The sequence below is a fragment of the Danio aesculapii genome, chromosome 25 (assembly GCF_903798145.1).
Source record: "Danio aesculapii chromosome 25, fDanAes4.1, whole genome shotgun sequence".
In the NCBI taxonomy this organism is placed as follows: domain Eukaryota; kingdom Metazoa; phylum Chordata; class Actinopteri; order Cypriniformes; family Danionidae; genus Danio; species Danio aesculapii.
In genome coordinates, this window is record NC_079459.1 from 32,362,076 (window position 1) to 32,381,955 (window position 19,880).

Here is a 19,880-nt window from a genome sequence, read left to right on the forward strand (position 1 = left end):
ATTAAAAAGATTAAATAAACAGTCCCACATCACTTTTTAAATAATTTTATTTGGTTAATGTATATTGACATCTGTCCATATGACACCCTATATAATATATTACGATATATACACTTTGCTACAGTAAGAAAGAACAGGTAAAGTGGCATAACTGACTGGCGATCAGACTATTAAGAGTAAGACAGCATAACTAAATCTGTTAGCTTGCATATCAGATATAGTGTTCAGTAAACAACCACTCTAGTTCATAATCCTAGACATCGTTGAGCTTCATCTTCATGCACAGACCTAAACCACACACGGTACATTTGTATTATTAAGATTATTATTGACGATCGCTTATTTCTTGGATTTAAAGTCTGAACGTGTTCACACAGATTCATACACAGACGTCATCCAAGGCCATCCCATAATACCAGGAAAGCAGTGATTGTGTTGATGAGAGATGCACTATATTCATTTACTCTACTGCACTCAACACACTATTAAAGTTTGCGCTTTGTTCGTTTTTATTCTCCAGAAAATCCATCGGTGGTGAGAAACGTGAGAAATCTGATCGGAAATCGGACAACACAAGAAGTCTGAACATCGGGAAACATTCAGGCCCAGATCTAATGGAAAAAAGACACAATAAAATAGACAATTTTTAATTTTATTATGAGTCACTCATCCATCGACATCTCATGTGTAATCCTTGATCAAAATAACTTCCCCTCCCTCGCTATTCAATAATATCTCATTTCTGATTGGTGTATAATGATGTAAGGGGCAGGGTCAACCTGTCACTCATATGAGACCCACCAATAGCAAACGACGATGATCCGATGGATTCTCCATTTAAAAAAAGACGCCCCGCCCTACAAACAACATGTGCCGAGTGTTCTGGAAATTCTCCCTCAATTAGGAACAGTAATGTTTATGGAACATTTAATTATTTGCTCCAAACAATAATGTTATTTCTACAGTATGTTGCTTAAATAGACTATAAACTCACAACTCCATCAAATCAAGTCACAATTCTGAGAAATAAAAGTCTAAATTCTAAGTTTATGACTTTATTTCTCGCAGTTGTGAGTTTATTAGTCTTTTTTATACTAATTTAGACTTTTTTTGCATTTTTGATTATTATATCTCTCAATTCTGATTTATTTTGCAAGTTTTTTTTCTTGTAATTAGTTTTTTATTGAATAGTGACTTTAATTCTAGACGTTGTGTTTTTCTGACCTCACGATATCTCACTTTGTCAAAGAACTGCAACTTTATTTCTTGATTTTGCTAAAAGACTTTTAAAGAGTTTTTCACAATTTCTCACAATTCAAGACTTCACTTCTCAAAATTAGGAATACACACAGTGCCTATAGAAAATCATCATACCCTGTCAAATAAGAAGCCAGATCAGTCTCGAAAATAATACATTTGGAAAATAAAATTCATAAACAATTCAAATATACGAAGTACAATCCGTAAATTTAAAACACAATTCGTAAATACGCAAATCGTAAATTCAAAACACAATTCTTAAATACGCAAATTGTAAATTAAAAACACAATGCATAAATAGACACAATTCGTAAAAACACAGTTTGTGAATATGCAAATTGTAAATTCAAAACACAATTCTTAAACAGACACATGCAAATCGTAAATTAAAAACAAAATTCATAAATAGACATCCAATTTGTAAAATCAAAGCACAATTCATAAATATGCAAATCATAAATTAAAAACATCATTCGTAAATGTGCAAATCGTAAATTAAAAACATCATTCGAAAATGTGCAAATCGTAAATTCGAACCAATTCGTAAATATGCAAATCGTAAATTAAAAACACAATTCATAAATAGAAGCATCCAATTGGTTAAATCAAGGCGCAATGCGTAAATATGCCAATTATAAATTAAAAACATGATTCATAAATACGCAAATCATAAATTCAAAACACGATTCGTAAATAGACACATCCAATTCATAAATTCAAAACAATTCGTAAATATGCTAATTGTAATTTCAAAACACAATTCGTAAATGGACACATCCAATTCGTATATTCAAAACACAATTTAAAAATTCAAAACAATTCATAAATACGCAAATCGTAATTTCAAAACACGATTCGTAAATGGACACATCCAATTCATAAATTCAAAACAATTCGTAAATATGCAAATCGTAATTTCAAAACACGATTCGTAAATAGACACATCCAATTCAGAAATTCAAAACAATTCGTAAATACGCAAATCGTAATTTCAAAACACAATTCGTAAATGGACACATCCAATTCATAAATTCAAAATACAATTCATAAATTCAAAACACAATTCGTAAATTCAGAACGCAATTCGTAAATTCAGAACGCAATTCGTAAATACACATCCAATTCATTTGCAAAAATATTTATTATTTTTACTTGTGAATTCACAAATTGAATTCACAAATTTCATTTAATTTGTGTATTTATGAATTCTGTTTTGAATTTTTTGAATTTGAATGAAAATTATTGTTTGAATTGAAGTAAATGTGAATTGTGCTGTGCATGTGTGAGTTTCACTTTTGCAAATGTATTACTTCTGAGACTGATCTGACTCCATGGTGAAAATCTACACCTTTATTTACATTACACGCTGTGTTCAAAAGAGCTTCGGGATAAAGTTGAAGAGACGCACAGGATAGGAGAAGGCTACAAAAACATTTCAAAGGCTGGAAAAGTAATTTGGAATGTGATTCCGACTTTATTCTTCAGAAACTGCACGTTTATATCTTGTAACTCTGCCTTTTTTTCTATGAATTACCGTTGGCAATTTTTGACTTCACATCTTCCAATTTTGACTTAATTCTGCAAAATGCTTCTACTCACCCGTAACGTGTGATCCCAGGATCCCGAGCAGAACGCTGTCCCGTCTGGAGAAACGCGGAGGGTGCTGACTCTGTTCTCATGCCCAAACAAGATGGACACGCGGGTTCCCTTTAAAACATCCCACACATTGATCGTGTAGTCATTGTAGCCACCAAACAACAGTCTCCCTGCAGAGAAACAAATGAGAAACTCCAAATCACCCATAGTACAGTCAAAATGTCAGACTATTTGTGACTCAATTGACATATTTCTTATATGTCAAGATTTTGAGTTTATTAGTATCGTATATATGTTATAATTCAGGGTGGCCAATCCTGTTCCTGGAGATCTACCCTCCTGCAGATTTCAACTGCAAACTTGATCAAACACACCTGTCTTTAATTACCAAGCGCTCCTTCAGATCCTACTAAAGCCGTGGTCATACTGCACTTTCCATCCCATAGACTTCCACTCATACACATGCGAATGAGGCAGACTGGAAACGTAAGATTTTGCGACAAGTTTTGTACTTCACTGTATACAAATGTTCAAGCTTGGTGAACTCTAACCTGCGAAACCACATCACGTGATTGCAATAGACCACATGTGTCAAAGCCAGTTCCTGGAGAGCCGCAACTCTGCACAGTTTAGCTCCAACCCTAATTAAACACACCTGATCAAACTAATTGAGTGCTTTAGGCTTGTTTGATACCTACAGATACGTGTGTTGAAGCAGGGCTGGAGCGAAACTCTGCAGGGCTCCGGCCCTCCAGGAATTGACTTTGACACCCCTGCAATAGACCAACAGAAGATCTGACTTCTCTGTGCAGATATGTAAAATATGGAGCAATCACTTGCTTTTATCAACGTCTAATCACATTGTTTTATCCCGCCACTTTTTGCAGCGCCACAACAGAACTTTGCAAGCACAAACTCTAGTATGACGGCTGCTTTATTTGGTTTAGTTGTGTTTGATCAGGGTTGGAGCTGAACTCTCCAGGAAGGTAGATCTCCAGGAACAGGATCGGGCACCCCTGGTATATATATAGTATTTCAAAATTGTGCCTTTGGTTCTTACAATTGTGAGTTTATAGCTTGCATTTCTAGCTTTAATTTTGCGCAATACTGAGTTTCTCTCAAAATATTGACTTTTTTCTAAAAATCAGGAGTTTATTTCTTACAAATGCCAGCTTATATGGTTGAACACAGGGAGAACATGCAAACTCCACACAGAAATGCCAACTGGCCCAGATGGGACTCAAACCAGCGACCTTCTTGCTCTGAGACGACAGTGCTAACCGCTGAGCCTCTGTGCCGCAATATATCCCGCAGAATTTTTTTTCTTTTTTTTTGTTTTTTCTGTGATTTCCTACATCCTTTAGGTAAAAAAAATCTACAATTTAGAGTTTTTACATTTTGTTTTTATTTTTCATTTTACTGATGTCCACTGTAGTGGACCACAGGACCATTTTAGTTCAAAACGACCTCCACTCAGACAACAAAACTGTACAGGATATGGCTGTAAAGGGAAAATAATCCAATATTAATGTAACAAAAACAAAACAAAAGCCATTTTTTCCTTTTGTATTGAAATTCCTAAAACAAGGCGAAGCAGTGGCGCAGTAGGTAGTGCTGTCGCCTCACAGCAAGAAGGTTGCTGGTTCGAGCCTCGGCTGGATCAGTTGGCGTTTCTGTGTGAAGTTTGCATGTTCTCCCTGTGTTTGCGTGGGTTTCCTCCGGGTGCTTCGGTTTCCCCCACAGTCCAAAGACATGCGGTACAGGTGAATTGGGTACGCTAAATTGTCCATAGTGTATCTATGTGTGCGAATGAGTGTGTATGGGCTTCCCAGTGATTGGTTGCGGCTGGAAGGGCATCCACTGCGTAAAACAAATGTTGGATAAGTTGGCGGTTCATTCCGCTGTGGCGACCCCAGATTAATAAAGGGACTAAGCCGAAAAGAAAATGAATTAATGTATTCCTGAAACAGTTTAGTCTGAAAGAGAGCCGAACTCAAAAAACGAAACAAAAACAAACAGAAGTGATGTTAATCCAAAACAAAATGAACATAAAAGTGATTTAAAACTGATCGTCATTCTCTAATTATCTCTAATTCTCTAATAGTCTGATTGTCAGACTCTAAATCAGAGTCTCCCTCAACTATCTTATAAAGACTCCTCTCTGCTTCAGTTCTGCCTCCTACAACATGCATTCATTAATTACATTGAGATGGTCCTGGTGTCCACTATAGTGGCCATTTAAAAAAGGATGATATTTTGAAACAAGTTAACAGCTTTGAAAGCTAAATGTATTGTTCCTGACACTTTAATGAACAAATATATATATTATAATAATAGTAAAAAAACATTTAAAAAGCTAAATTTTACACGCCTCTCTCCTTCACATAAAATGTGCTTTTTTGTGTGTCGGCCATTTTGGATGCAGTGTAAGAAGTAGTTCCTAGCATGCCAGCCAATCAAATGACATCACTAGAAAGCCCAGGATGTCCTCTGAACAGTACAACAGGACTTGACAGAGTAGCTCAAAACATGCAAAGAAAATTCATGAAAACACAATGTCCACTAGTCAGGGGGCGGGGTCTCAGGAGGATAATGTACAATATTGGACTAAAAAAGTCTGAATTGTAAGATGCACAAGACATGGTAAGGAATATTTACCTTTTTTATTTAGTTTTTATCACATGGCAGAAACAGGATTCCAAGGATATTAAAACATTTCAAAGTGAATTTGATGAATATTAGTTAAACATTTATTTACAATTAAATTTATATAGGTATTAAATTATTTTAAAAATATGGTACGACGGCATCACTCAGGTTTCTAAGAGCTATATTAAACTGTGATGAGATTAATCACAATGGTTTTATCATTTTATTTCTGTATATTAAAATGTTTTAGTGGGTGACACGGTGGCTCAGTAAGCCTCACAGCAAGAAGGTCGCTGGTTTGAGTCCCGGCTGGGGCAGTTGGCATTTCTGTGTGGAGTTTGCATGTTCTCCCATGTTGCCTTGGGTTTCCTCCGGGTGCTCCGGTTTCGAACACAGTCCAAACACATGCGCTAGGGGGAATTGGATGAACTAAATTGGCTGTAGTGTATGAGTGTGTGTGTGAATGAATGTGTATGGGTGTTTCCGTGTATTGGGTTGCAGCTGGAAGGGCATCCGCCGCTTAAAACATATACTGGATAATTTGGCGGTTCATTCCACTGTGGTGACCCCTGATAAATAAAGGGACTAAGCTGAATGAAAATGTTGAAGTTTTCTCTTTAAGGTGAGCACCTGATGGTCAATCATATTGCATCATGGCTGGTTATGTACTGCACATTTTGTAAATACAACTGTTTATGTGAGCATACTAGTAATACGGCAAGATGATAATTCAAGTGTTTACCGCTGAGGGAGAAATCCACACTAGACGCCCCAAATATGATGCTCTCTTTGGAATAAATGGCCACCTCTCTGTCCGCCCTCAGGTCATACAGACGACACTACAAGCACAGAAAAAAGGACAAAATTCCACATATTTTTATTATTTCACCCCTGAAAAACAACGCAAAAAAGCAAGAATCACGTCTGAGCATCTCTGATTGGGTAACACTGTCGCCTCACAGCAAGAAGTTCTTTGGTTCGAGCCCCGGCTGGGTCAGTTAGCATTTCTTTTTGGAGTTTGCATGTTCTGCCCGTGTTGGCGTAGGTTTCCTCCGAGTGCTCCGGTTTACCCCACAAGTCCAAACACATGCTCTATAGGTGAATTGGGTAAGCTAAATTGTCTGTAGTGTATGGGTGTTTGTCCTCCAGTTTGGGGGTTGAGCGTTGGGCAACCCACCTCGTAAAAATTAGATGTTACGAAACACCAATATGGAGCGGCTAAATATCAAGTTCGACATAAAACGGCCCAGGGAGTAAGTATTAGGGCATGGTTCCGATGTTCTAGCAGGTTGCTAGAACATTGCTAGTTTGTTGCGAGGGTGTTCTCAGTGGTTGCTAGGGAATGGGTAGAATGTTTTAGCTTTTCGACAAATCATTGTTAATTAATTGCTAGAATATTCTTTAACGGTTGCTAGGGCATGGCTCAGGGGTATTACTAGTTTGTTGTGAGGGTGTTCTCAGTGGTTGCTAGGGAATGGCTAGAATGTTTTAGCTTTTCGCCAAATCATTGTTAATTAATTGCTAGAGTATTCTTTAATGGTTGCTAGGGCATGGCTCAGATTTTATAGCTGGTAACTAGGGCATTACTGGTTTGTTACTAGAATATTATAAGTGATTGCTAGGGTGTGGCTTGATTGCTTTAGCTTTTTGGCAAATCATTGTTAATTGGCTGTTAGTATATTCTTAGCAGTTGCCAGGACAATGCTCAGATGTTCTAGCTAGTTGGAGGGGTATTACTGGTATGTTGCTAGGGTATTACAAGTGGTTGCTAGGGCATGGCTAAAATGTTTTAGCAGCTGGTTGCCAAATCATTGTTAATTGGTTGCTAGGGTTTTCTCAGCAGTTGCTAGGGCATAGCTCGCATATCCTACCTCATTTTTAGGGCATTAGTTTGTTGCTTGGGTTTTATAAGTGGTTGCTAGGGCATGGCTAGAATGCTTTAGTGTTATTTGACAAATCATAGTTTGTTGGTTGCTAATGTATTCTAAGTGGTTGCTAGGGAATGACTCAGATGCTCTAGCTGGTTGCTAGGGTATTACTGGTATTTTGCTAGGGTATAACAAATGGTTGCTATGGCATGGCTAAATGTTTTAGCTGGTTGCCAAATCATCGTTAATTGGTTGCTAGGGTAGTCTCAGCGATTGCTAGGGCATGGTTCGGATATTCTACCTCATTGTCAGCAGATTACTAGTTTGTTGCTAGGGTATGGCCAGAATGCTTTTTGCCGAATCATAGTTTGGTAACCAAATAAAACATTCTAACAATGCCATAGCAACCAGTTATAATGCCCTAGCAAACAAACAGACAATTAAGTCATGCCCTGTATATGCAACCAGTTATAACATCTGAGGCATGACTTAGTAACCATTAAAACATACCCTAGCAACCAATTAACAATGATTTGGAGAAAAGCTAAAACATTAGGTGGTTGCTAGGGCATGGCTAAAATGTTTTAGCTGGTTGTCAAATCATCGTTAATTGGATGCTAGAGTATTCTCAGCGATTGCTAGGGCATAAGTCTGATATTCTACCTCATTGTCAGGGGATTACTAGTTTGTTGCTAGGGCATGGCAAGAATGCTTTAGTTTTATGCCAAATCATAGTTTGTTGGTTGCTAATGTATTCTAAGTGGTTGCTACGAAGTGGCTCAGATGCTCTAGCTGGTTGTTAGGGTATTACCGGTATGTTGCTAGGGTATTACAAGTGGTTGCTAGGGCATGGCTAAAATGTTTTACCAGCTGGTTGCCAAATCAATTTTAATTGGTTGCTAGGATATTCTCAATGGTTGCTGGGGCATGGCTCGGATATTCTACCTCATTGTCAGGGGATTACTAGTTTGTTGCTAGGGTTGTATAAGTGGTTGCTAGGGCATGGCTAGACTGCTTTTTGGCAAATCATAGTTTGTTGGTTGCTAATGTATTCTAAGTGGTTGCTAGTGAGTGGGTCAGATGCTCTAGCTGGTTGCTAGGGTTTTACTAGTGTGTTGCTAGGGTTTTACAAGTGGTTGCTAGGGCATGGCTAAAATGTTTTAGCTGGTTGCCAAATCATTGTTAATTGGTTGCTAGGGTATTCTCAGTGATTGTTAGGGCATGGCTCGGATATTCTACCTCAATGTCAGGGCATTACTAGTTTGTTGCTAGGGCTGTATAAGTGGTTGCTAGGGCATGGCTAGACTGCTGTTTTTGCCAAATCATGGTTTGTTCATTGCTAATGTATTCTAAGCAGTTGCAAGGGAATGGCTTGGATGTTCTAGCTGGTTGCTAGGGTATTACTAGTTTGTTGCTAGGGTATTACTAGTTTGTTGCTAGGGTAACCTAAATTCTTGCATGACTAGTTTTTCTACAATTTTCCAAAAAAAAAAAAAGAGCAGAAAGCAAGACTCACAGTAGCGTCGTCTGAGCCTGAAGCGAAAGCATCTCCGCTAGGATAGTACCTGCAACCATCATAAAACACAATCAGTCATGTGAATGTCTCTCAGTAAACAAGTCTTTAAGGTGCTGCCAAAGACCCTTTTAAGACAACTCAGATCAGTCGATGACCATATTAGCAAAGCTTCCGGGTGTATGCGGTCTCTTGTGACATTTTGAGTGTTTGCACAGACTATAAATATTGACCACTGCCGTAAAGGCCCTAAATGCCACTCAGTCCTCTCTGGATTTTTATGTTCCATGACAAAACCTGAGGGAAAACAGGCTTGGGGACACTTACCGCACACTGTTGATGTCTGATTCATGAGTCTCGAAAGACTGGACACACTGTCCTGTGCGCATGTCCCACACGCAGGCCTTCTTATCACAGCCCTGAGAGACGAGAGAACATACAGGTCACTGCACAGGCATGTTAACAGCTCCATTGTGCTTCTGTGTATGTGTGTGTGTGTGTGTGTGTGTCTGGCCTTGTTCTACAACTACTGTGGGTAACAATGTCCCCAGATGAAAAGGAAAATCAGACAGGATCTCATTGTAGGGGACGGCCAGAAAAAAAGATAAATATAGCTCTGATTCATAATTTATTTACTCAATTCAACATCTGAATGGATTTTCAGGGTGTTCTGGTGGGTTGCTAGGGCATTACTAGTCTGTTGCTAGGGTGTTCTAAGTTGTTGCCAGCAGATTGCTAGTTACTTGCTAAGGTCTCACTAATTTGTTGCTAGGGTGTTCCAGGTCACTGCCAAGGCATTGCAAGTTGGTAGCTAGGGTTTCACTACTTTGTTGCTAGGGTGTTCTTAGTGGTTTCTAGGGCATTGCTAGTTTGCTGCTAAGCTGTTTTAAGTGGTGGCCAATGCAGGACAAGGTTTTCCAGCTTGTTACTAAGGGATTACTAGTTTGTTGTTAAGACATTAAGCTTATTGTTACGGTGTTATGGGTGGTTGCTAGGGCATTCAAAACTTTTCACTAGGCTGTTCTAAATGGTTGCTAACCATAGTTTTCTGGCTTGAGATTATTTGTTGGTTGCTAAAACATTACTACTTTGTTGCTAAGCTGTTCTAAGTTGTTGCCAGCGAATTGCTAGTTGGTTGCTAGGGTCTCACTAATTTGTTCCTAGTGTGTTCCAGGTAATTGCCAGGGCATTGTTAGTTGGTTGCTAGGCTTTCACTACTTTGTTGCTAGAGTGTTCTAAGCTGTTACTAAAGGATTACTAGTTTGTTGTTAAGACATTAAGTTTCTTGTTAGGGTGTTATAGGTTGTTGCTAGGACATTCAAAGTTGTTTGCTCAAGTGTTCTAAATGGTTGCTAACCATAGAGCATAGGTAAAGTGTTCTGGCTTGAGATTATTTGTTGGTAGTTAGAACATTACTAGTGTTCTAAGTGATTGCCAGCGCATCGCTAGTTGGCTGCTAGGGTCTCAATAATTTGTTGCTAGGGTGTTCGAGGTAATTGCCAGGGCACTGCTAATTGAATGCTAGGGTTTCACTACTTTGTTGCTAGGGTGTTCTAAGAGGTTACTAGGGTATTTCTACTTTGTTGCTGAGCTGTTCTAAGTGGTGGCCAAAGCAAGACTAGGTTTTCCAGCTTGTCACTTAGGCAGTACTAATTTGTTGCTAAGACATTAGAAATTTACTGCTAGGGTGTTATAGGTGGTTGCTAGGGCATTCCAAGTTTGTTGCAAGCTCTTAACTAGTGGTGTTTTGAATGGTTGCTAACTATAGAGTACAGCTAGGCTGTTCTGGCTTGAGATTATATATTGGTTGCTAGAGTTACTAATTTGTTGACATGGTGCTATAAGGAATTGCTAAGGCATAACTACGTTGTTCCAGCTGGTTGTTAGGGTGTTACTAGTTTGTTGCTAAGCTGTTTTAAGTGGTAGCCAATGCAAGACAAGGTTTTCCAGCTTGTTACTAAGGGACTACTAGTTTGTTGTTAAGACATTAAGTTTATTGTTACGGTGTTACAGGTGGTTGCTAGGGCATTCAAAACTTTTCACTAGGCTGTTCAAAATGGTTGCTAACCATAGTGTTCTGGCTTGAGATTATTTGTTGGTTGCTAAAACATTACTACTTTGTTGCTAAGCTGTTCTAAGTTGTTGCCAGCGAATTGCTAGTTGGTTGCTAGGGTCTCACTAATTTGTTGCTAGTGTGTTCCAGGTAATTGCTAGGGCATTATTAGTTGGTTGCTAGGGTTTCACTACTTTGTTGCTAAAATGTGTTCTAAGCCGTCACTAGGGCATTGCTAGTTTGTTGTTAAGCTGCTATAAGGAATTGCTAAGGCATAACTAGGTTGTTTCAGCTGGTTGTTAGGGTGTTACTAGTTTGTTGCTAGGGTATTCTAAGTGGTTGGTATGGCATTGCTACGATGTTTTGACTGGTTGTCAGGCCATTACAAATTTGTTGTTAGATTTTTTTTAATGTGCTTAATATGGCATTGCTAAGTGGTTGCTAAGTGGGGCATTGTTTATTGTAGTTTATTGCTAATTTTGCAAACTGTTGAAAATCGAATATCCTGATATTCATCGTATTTTTGCATCCTACATAATGTTTTGTATATTCCTTTTTTATTTACTAATTTACATTTATCATTTAATATGTATATAAATTTAATTGACGTCATTATTTTCCTTTTAACCTTTTGTTTATATGCTAATGCTCTGTATCTGATATTCATCTGTATTATTTGCAAATAAGTAAATCAATACAACGTTCATATCATGAAAAAAAGATATTCTAATGTTTGCTGTGGCATTGCTAAGATAAGTGTTGGTTACTAGGATGTCATTTTGGGTGGTTGCTAGGGTATTGCAAGTGTTTTTGAGGCCGTTTTGCCGTTCTTACCCCTGAAACGAACGTGTTTCCGGTCTCAGACGGAGCGAGATCCAGACATAACACATCAGCTGCGTGTCCATGAAAACTCTGCAGCATCTGCCCGCTCTCCACATCCCACAGAGCACACGTGCCGTCCCCGCTGGACGTCAGGATCTGCATAAAACACAAAACACACAGCAATCAGTCAAATGCAGGACGGCGGTTGATGGTTTCACCCTCCACTGAAGCAGACCTGCATGTCGGAGTTGGTGAAGCAGCAGGCTGACAGATAGTTGGTGTGCATGGCCACTGATTTCTTCTTAGCCGCGAGGTTTTCATTCTTGTCCAGGGATAAAGGGTACACCGAGCACTTATTGTCCAGCCCGCTGAGGAAGACAACAGGACAGTTAATGCACATGATGACATAATAAAAGTCTCTATTTGAGGATCACAGTGCGGCTCCCAAAAATAAAAAGTGTGTTTCTACAGGTGGTTTGTCAAGCCCACTCACCTGTGTGAAGCACACTTCATAAATGCATTTGCTGGTTGTAGTGTATGTGTGTGAATGAGTGTGTATGGGTGTTTTCCAGTACTGGGTAGCAGCTGGAAGGGCATCTGCTGTGAAAAACATATGCTGGATAAGTTGGCGGTTCATTCCGCTGTGGCGACCCCTGATGAATAAAGGGACTAAAGCCTGGTTTATACTTCTGCGTGCTGTGTGTGTTGCTCTTGTTTTTTCTGAACGCTACCTTAAAGTACAAGTGGCTCAAACTCGCTCATTCAGAGGAGGGAACTGGCAGACGTGCAACAACTTTAATCATAAGGTAAACACAAAACAACAGTTTCCATCTGGAGCTCCTTCACAGGACTCGACACTTGTAAACACCTGCTCCATCAGGCTCATGCGGCTCTCAGTCCCGCCCACACTCGTCAGCGCTACCAAGCTTGCGTTATGCGTCATTGCGATGTGTAGTTACATTTTTTGAGAAGCGCGCGTCAGCAGCGGCAGGCTGCGCCAGATCATACATGTGTACTTGTCGAAGAAGTACAGTATAAATCAGCCTTAAGCCAAAGGAAGATGAATGAATGTCTGAAAAATAACTTAATTACTTGATTCAACACTTAAAATGCGGATAAATTGCAACGCATAAGCAATAAAAATATTTATATTTAAGCTAAACAGGACATTTTAACCTTATTAAAAGGATAATATACACTATATGCATCAAAACATTTCAAACTGACATACATCAATTCGTCAATCAATTCGTCAATTCTTAAATGCAAACATGTTGAAAAATTCACTTATTCTGTAACCAACATTTGCATAATAAAAACTTCTCTGAAATGATTTATATAAAATTGTTGAATTTATGTACAGTGTTTAAGGGAAGCACATTACAAGTAATTCAATTAACAAAAAATGTAAAGTAATCCCTTACCTTACTTTTTTATCAGAAAAGTAATCGAACTTCTAAATAACTTTGTTAAATAACTAATTACACCAAACACTGCTTCTAAACATCAAGTTTCCATATATAACATGTTAAAGTAGACATGTACTTGCATTTAATATGCTTTTTATATATTTAAATCCTGTCTTCAACTTGTTTACTAATAATGGACAATACATTACCATTTACCTCTCAATATTTAATTTGTATTGTCATACAAAAGCCCAATAAAAAAGATTGAAATAACTTGTTTACTAAAGATGTTCTAACATTTGTGTAAAAAAATATGCGCCCACTACTGGAAGTAAATGGAACTGCAAAGCCTACTGTTTCCAAACATGTTTCCTAAAGAGTTTCACTAGTCAGAAAAACATATAAATTTGAAGATAGCTGTTAGTGACTAATGGATGATCAGTAGATGCTCAGCTGAAGATTTAAATGGAGCCAGAAAGCCCAAAGTCTTACCCACAAGCCACTGCACATCCAGATGGGGCGTAAGCACAGGCCATGACCCATGTGCAGGGCATAGTAACTGCATGCTCCTGCGAGGACAATTAATATACAATATATATATATATATATATATATATATATATATATATATATATATATATATATATAAAACTTAATTATCACATTTAACTAAAATCATAATTATTAAATATAAAAACATGAAATAAAATTCTGAAACAATAACTGAAATATCTAAATATTTTAAAATATTTTAATTTTTATCACCAATTCTCATTTTTAATCAGTTTTACAATTCAAATAAGTAAAATAAGTAATTTCTCATTTACGTTTTAATTACTGTACTAAGAAATAACGATTAAAAACAACTGTCTAGACATAAAAACTAAGATAATTTAATAAAGCAAAATGACTAAAAAATAAATAAAATGACAAAACAAAAGACTAAAGCTTGTAACAAATTAAAAATATATTATATCAAAATAAAATTTGAAATAAAAATATAATAGATAAAAAATTTGAATTAAATATAAAGCATATTTGCATTTAACGCATAACTATTTATTTATTGAATTTTTTTTCAAAGCTACAAAAAATTATATATAATTTTTTTATTACCCAAAAATAGTTTTGAAATAAAATACAATTTAATATCTGCAAATAAAATTTAACAGATGAACAATAAAAATCACTGACCAGTTAAAGAAATACATAATTGAATAATTATTTAACATTTAAATAATAAACAGTTACGTTTACATTCATTTAAACATATTTAAATATAATTCAAAATCAAACAATGGCTATTTATTCATAATAATTATGAAACAGTTACATAGCATAATTAGTGAAGCGTTTATAAATCAATAAATCAATACATATCAGTTCTTCACTTTGTGATTTACCTTATTTGTGGTAAATGCATCCCACACAATCACCTTTCCGTCCTAAAGAAAAAAAAAACTCAATAATCAATGATGCACCAATTGTCAAATGGGTGTCAATGTGAAAGGAATTGAGCAAGAATCAATAATGACAGATTGATGCACAGCAGGAGATTCACCTTAGACGAACTTGCTGTAATGTAAATAAAATGACATTCCAGGCCCTTGTTTTGTTTATTGGCTGTTCATTAGACCGACCTGAGACGAGCTGACGATCCTCCGCTTGTCTTTACACCAGTCCATACACAAGACTTTATTTCCATGACCTTTCAGAGTCCGTCTGGTCTTCATGACAAATTGACCCAGAGCCTCAATCTTCTCCGCCACCTGATGTACTGAATGATAAAACAACATTAATAAATAAAGTGTGTTTGTTTCCTGTTTTTATCCTTCATTAAGACTCCTGCATCACTCCATTGGCTGGCTGTAATAGTGAACAAACCATTAGTGAATGAGGCTTTTTAAAATGATAAATAATAAATGAGGAAAATAAATAAAGAGAGATGCATTTGTTCGACATTACTGAACATTACTGGACATTACTGGAGCATTTCATAAAAATATAAATAAAAATATGTAAATAAAAAACAAAAAAGAAAAATATAACGTTATAGTATAACAAATGAATTAAAACAGCTTAAAAAAGGCAAATAATAAATAAATAAAACAAAGATAATTCAACATTAGTGAACAAGCGTTTCAAAGAACATAAATAAAAGTGTGTAAATAAAAAAGTTTAAATATAATGTTATATTGTAACATAACTGATATATAAAAACATTTATTTATTAGTGAACAAGATAACATACAAAGATAAATGAAATAGAAAAAAGAGAAACAATAAAAAAATAAAACAAAGAGAAACGCAAAAATATAAATATACAGATCAAAAAAATAATAAAAACATAAATATGTATTAATATAAAACAAAAATATAAGAAATAAAACATGTATTTGTCACTAGTGAACCAGTTATCAAAAGGATAAGTTAACAAACAAAACTATAAATATAAATTATAATAATAAATGAATAAAAAAAAAATATACAGCGTTTCAAAATATAGAAATGTTTTTAAAAAGACAATTTTTGCTAAATAAATGTCTATTTATTTAGCAGTTATTAGTATTGTTGTTAATGATAACTAAAACCAAAACCAATTTAAACATCAAAACATTACAACTGAATTAAAATAAAATGCAAATGAGATTTTTATTTATTTAATGGAGAAAGGTAGCCGTTTGCAACTACCTATAATAGCGTTTAACTTGAAATGCAAAGCAAAAAATAGCTATTTAGAAAAAATACACAAGCGAATTATAAGATTACTGAAACATGATCAAAAAATTATAAAATAAAACCTAAATCACAACATTAACACTATGACAGTAGCCCCACAACGCCTAAGCTCCAAGCCCCACAACCCCTAAGTCCCAAGCCCCACAACGCCTAAGCCCCAAGCCCCACAACGCCTAAGCCCCAAGCCCCACAACCCCTAAGCCCCAAAACACCTAAGCTTTATTAATAATATTAATAATAATAATAATAATAATAATAATAATAATAATAATTTGACAGTATATAAATAACAGACTACCAAAAAATCCTCCCAACTGTCAGGTTCCTCGGAACATCATAATGTGATGCTGAACGGAAAATTAAATATGCTGCCTTGTCGTCATCATCATCGTCATCATCATCATCATCATCATCATCATAATATTCAAGCTGAACCCTGATCAGTTTATCCAAACCATTACCTCTGATTTACTCCCAGCTCTGCTCTTGACTGCTAATAACAAATTTTGACTCAATAAAAATCCCTTGATGATCAATTAATAGCATTGTTTTTAACGACAACACCAAAACTAAAGTAAATATCAAAATATTAGTCGAATTAAAAATCATTTTATTTTTAAATAAATTTATTATTATTTATTTAAAAAATATATTTTTTTAGGGGTTTTCACCTTTTTTTGTGTAGGACAGTAGATATTTTACAGACAGGAAAGTGTAAGAGCAGAGATAGGCAAAAGACCTCAAGCTGGGAATCAAACTCAGGTCGCCTCCCCGGTGCTATGTGTTGATGCATTAACCACTAGGCCAGGCATGGGCAAACTTGATCCTCGAGGGCCGGTGTCCCTGCAGAGTTTTGCTCCAACACTAATCAAACACACCTGAACACCCTAATTAGTGTCTTCAAAATCACTAGAAAGCTACAAGCAGGTGTGTTTGATTAGGGTTGGTGCAAAACTATGCAGGGACAGCGGCCCTCCAGGATCGAGTTTGCCCATGCCTGCACTAGGCTATGTGATAAAGGCACCAGAGATAAAATTAAAATATTTGATTTTAAAAATATGGGAATGAGAATCTTTTAAAAAGTGCAATATAAGAAATGACTAAAACTTAAGCAAAAAAAAATTAATCACAGTCCAAAATAAATAAGTAAAATCCAAATCATAACATTAACACAGTACTAGCCTATATAACAGCCAACCAAAAAATACAAATAAACCCTTCAAATGACTGTCGTGATCCTCAGAACATTATAATGTAAAGCTGAACGGAATAAACGCTCCCTCATCACCACAATCTTCATCTCCCCAAACCATTTATAATAATAATAATCTAAATCAGTTATAATATAGATCCGATTATATAAACCCTTATCTCTGATTTACAGTAAACACACCGCCGCCTCTGCTCTTGACAATTTTTAGCTAAATAAAAATCTGGTCATGAAGCAATTCTTAGCATTGTTATTAAATATACAACACTGAAACTAAATAAAGTCGAATTACAAATAATATAAAAATATTTGATTTGAAAAATATGGAAATAAGAAATGTTACCATGGCAATAACATGAAACAAATGTAAAACGGAAATACTTTTTTGTGCATTATAAAATGATTAAACCTGAACTAAAATTTAAACCACAACCCAAAACAAATAGATAAAACCCAAATCATAACATTACATAACATTCATAACAGCCAACAAAAAAAATAAATAAATAAACTCAATAAATCTTCCAAACGACTCTCGTGATCCTCAGAATATCATAATGTGAAGCTGAACGGAAAATAAACGCTCCCATCATCATCATCTTCAATCTGAACCCTGAGCTTTTAATAATAATATTAATAATAATAATAATAATAATAATAATATTTCCGAGAGATGGGTTGCGGCTGGATCGGCATCCGCTGCGTAAACCGTGCTGGATAAGTTGGCGGTTCATTCTGCTGTGGCGACCCCGGATTAATAAAGGGACTAAGCCGAAAAGAAAATGAATGAATGAATAATAATAATAATAATAATAATAATATCGATCGGTTTATCCAAACCATTACCTCTGATTTACAGTAAACATACCCTCAGCTCTACTCTAGTCTATTATTGACAAATTTTAGCTAAATAAAAATCTAGTTATAAGGCAATTATTAGCTATTATCAAAATATTAAAGTCAAATTAAAATATAAAATTATAAAATATAAATATTTGATTTAAAAAATATGGAAATGAGAAATGTTGCCATAGAAACTACCTGAAACAAATGTAAAACGGAAGAACTTCTTTGTGAATTATAAAATGACTAAAACTTGAGCTAAAATTTTAACCACAACCCAAAATAAATGAATAAAACCCAAATCATAACATTAACATGTTGACGTTAGTATGTAACAGCCAACCAAATAAATAAATAAATAAATAAATAAACTCCAAGCTACTGTCGTGATCCTATAAGAACATTATAATGTAAAGCTAAACGGAATAAACGCTCCCTTCATCATCATCACCATCTTCAATCTGAACCCCGAGCAGTTTATAATAATAATAATAATAACAGTCGTCTAAATCAGTTACAATATATATCAGTTAACGTTCTTTCAAACCATTCTCTCCTATTTACAGTAAAGACGCCGCCAGCTTTACTCTTGACATACAATCTATAACGTTATCTCCATCAAACACACACAGAGACAGACAGACAGACAGACAGACAGGTTTCTTACGCTCGACATCGTGTAGTTTAGCTCTCTCCTCCTCCAGTTTGCTCTTCAGAGTCTCGGACTCGCTCTTCAGCGTCGCCAGGGAGTCTCCGGGCTGCGCGGGCTCCTCCTGCGCCGCCATTTACGCTGTTTTTATCTTATTATTTGTGTTTGGATGAGGAGACGGAGAAGAAGAAGAAGAAGAAGAAGAGGAGCGAGCGCGCGGATGATGATGATGATGATGGTGATGATGCAGCTGGTGTGACGTCACGGAGGACGCGCGCGCTCCCGCTCTCCAGCATCAGTCAGTCAGATGTGCCGTGAATCCTCCTGAGGATCAATATTTGCGTTTTCTGCGTCTGCGAGGGATGCTCAAATCCCCGACCGGAAAATGAAGGAGCTTTAAATTTAGTGTTCAGTGTTTTATGAGTCAATGCATATGCGCTAAATTATAAAGAAATATATTTAATTATTACTATTACTACTATTAATAATAATAATAATTATCATTATTAATGTGTTGTTATTATTATTATTATTATTATTATTATTATTATTATTATTATTATTATTATTATTTATTACTATGTATTACGTATTATTATGAATTATTATGTATTATTATTATTATTATTATTATTATTATTATATCAAATGAATTTAAAGCCCCGACTGAAAAATTAAGCATTTTATGAGTCACTCGAAATGCTCTAAATGATTAAAAAATACATGTAATTAATAATAATAATAATAATAATAATAATAATAATAATTATTATTATTATTATTATTATTATTATTATAAATACATAATTATTATAAATCTAAATACACACACACACACACACACACACACACACACACATATATATATATATATATATATATATATATATATATATACATATATATATATATATATATATATATATATATATATATATATATATATATATATATATATATATATATATGAAATAATAGGTAGTACTTTTTAAATGTCAATAATAAATAGATTATGAACTGAACATATGTTGTGATAAATAACTGAAATAATATTTTACATTTTAAATAATAATAATAATAATAATAATAATAATAATCATTTATAGATTTACATTGGTTTTAAGATTTGTTAATCTGCTTTAAATATTTGTAAAAAATCTACAAGTGAAAGATATTTATACGGTCAAATATTTGTAATATTATGAAGTGAAAACTAAATAAATAATACTTGATTATTAACTATTTAATATAATAATTATTACTAATTAT

General features: G+C 35.2%; 1 protein-coding gene across 1 annotated transcript; it reads right to left on the minus strand.

Annotated features, from left to right (window-relative positions):
• Positions 1-36: 36 nt before the first annotated feature.
• gnb5a (guanine nucleotide binding protein (G protein), beta 5a) lies at positions 37-18,783 on the minus strand. Its single transcript, XM_056451686.1, has 11 exons — positions 18,630-18,783; positions 14,811-14,947; positions 14,574-14,615; positions 13,663-13,739; positions 11,997-12,129; positions 11,774-11,917; positions 9,214-9,305; positions 8,890-8,938; positions 6,248-6,344; positions 2,860-3,026; positions 37-611 (listed from the first exon to the last, which is right to left on the minus strand). The coding sequence occupies exons 1-11, from the start codon at positions 18,745-18,747 to the stop codon at positions 600-602; spliced, it is 1,068 nt and encodes a 355-aa protein (XP_056307661.1). The 5' UTR covers positions 18,748-18,783; the 3' UTR covers positions 37-599.
• Between the last annotated feature and the right edge of the window lie 1,097 nt (positions 18,784-19,880).

Coding starts and splice junctions, on each gene's coding strand:
- gnb5a (XM_056451686.1), bottom strand. CDS start 18,747: ATGGCGGCGCAGGAGGAGCCCGCGCAGCCCGGAGACTCCCTGGCGACG. Junction 11,918..11,996: donor TCACCAACTCCGACATGCAG/GTCTGCTTCAGT, acceptor TGTTTTATGCAG/ATCCTGACGTCCAGCGGGGA. Junction 9,306..11,773: donor GAAACACGTTCGTTTCAGGG/GTAAGAACGGCA, acceptor CTCGTCTCTCAG/GGCTGTGATAAGAAGGCCTG.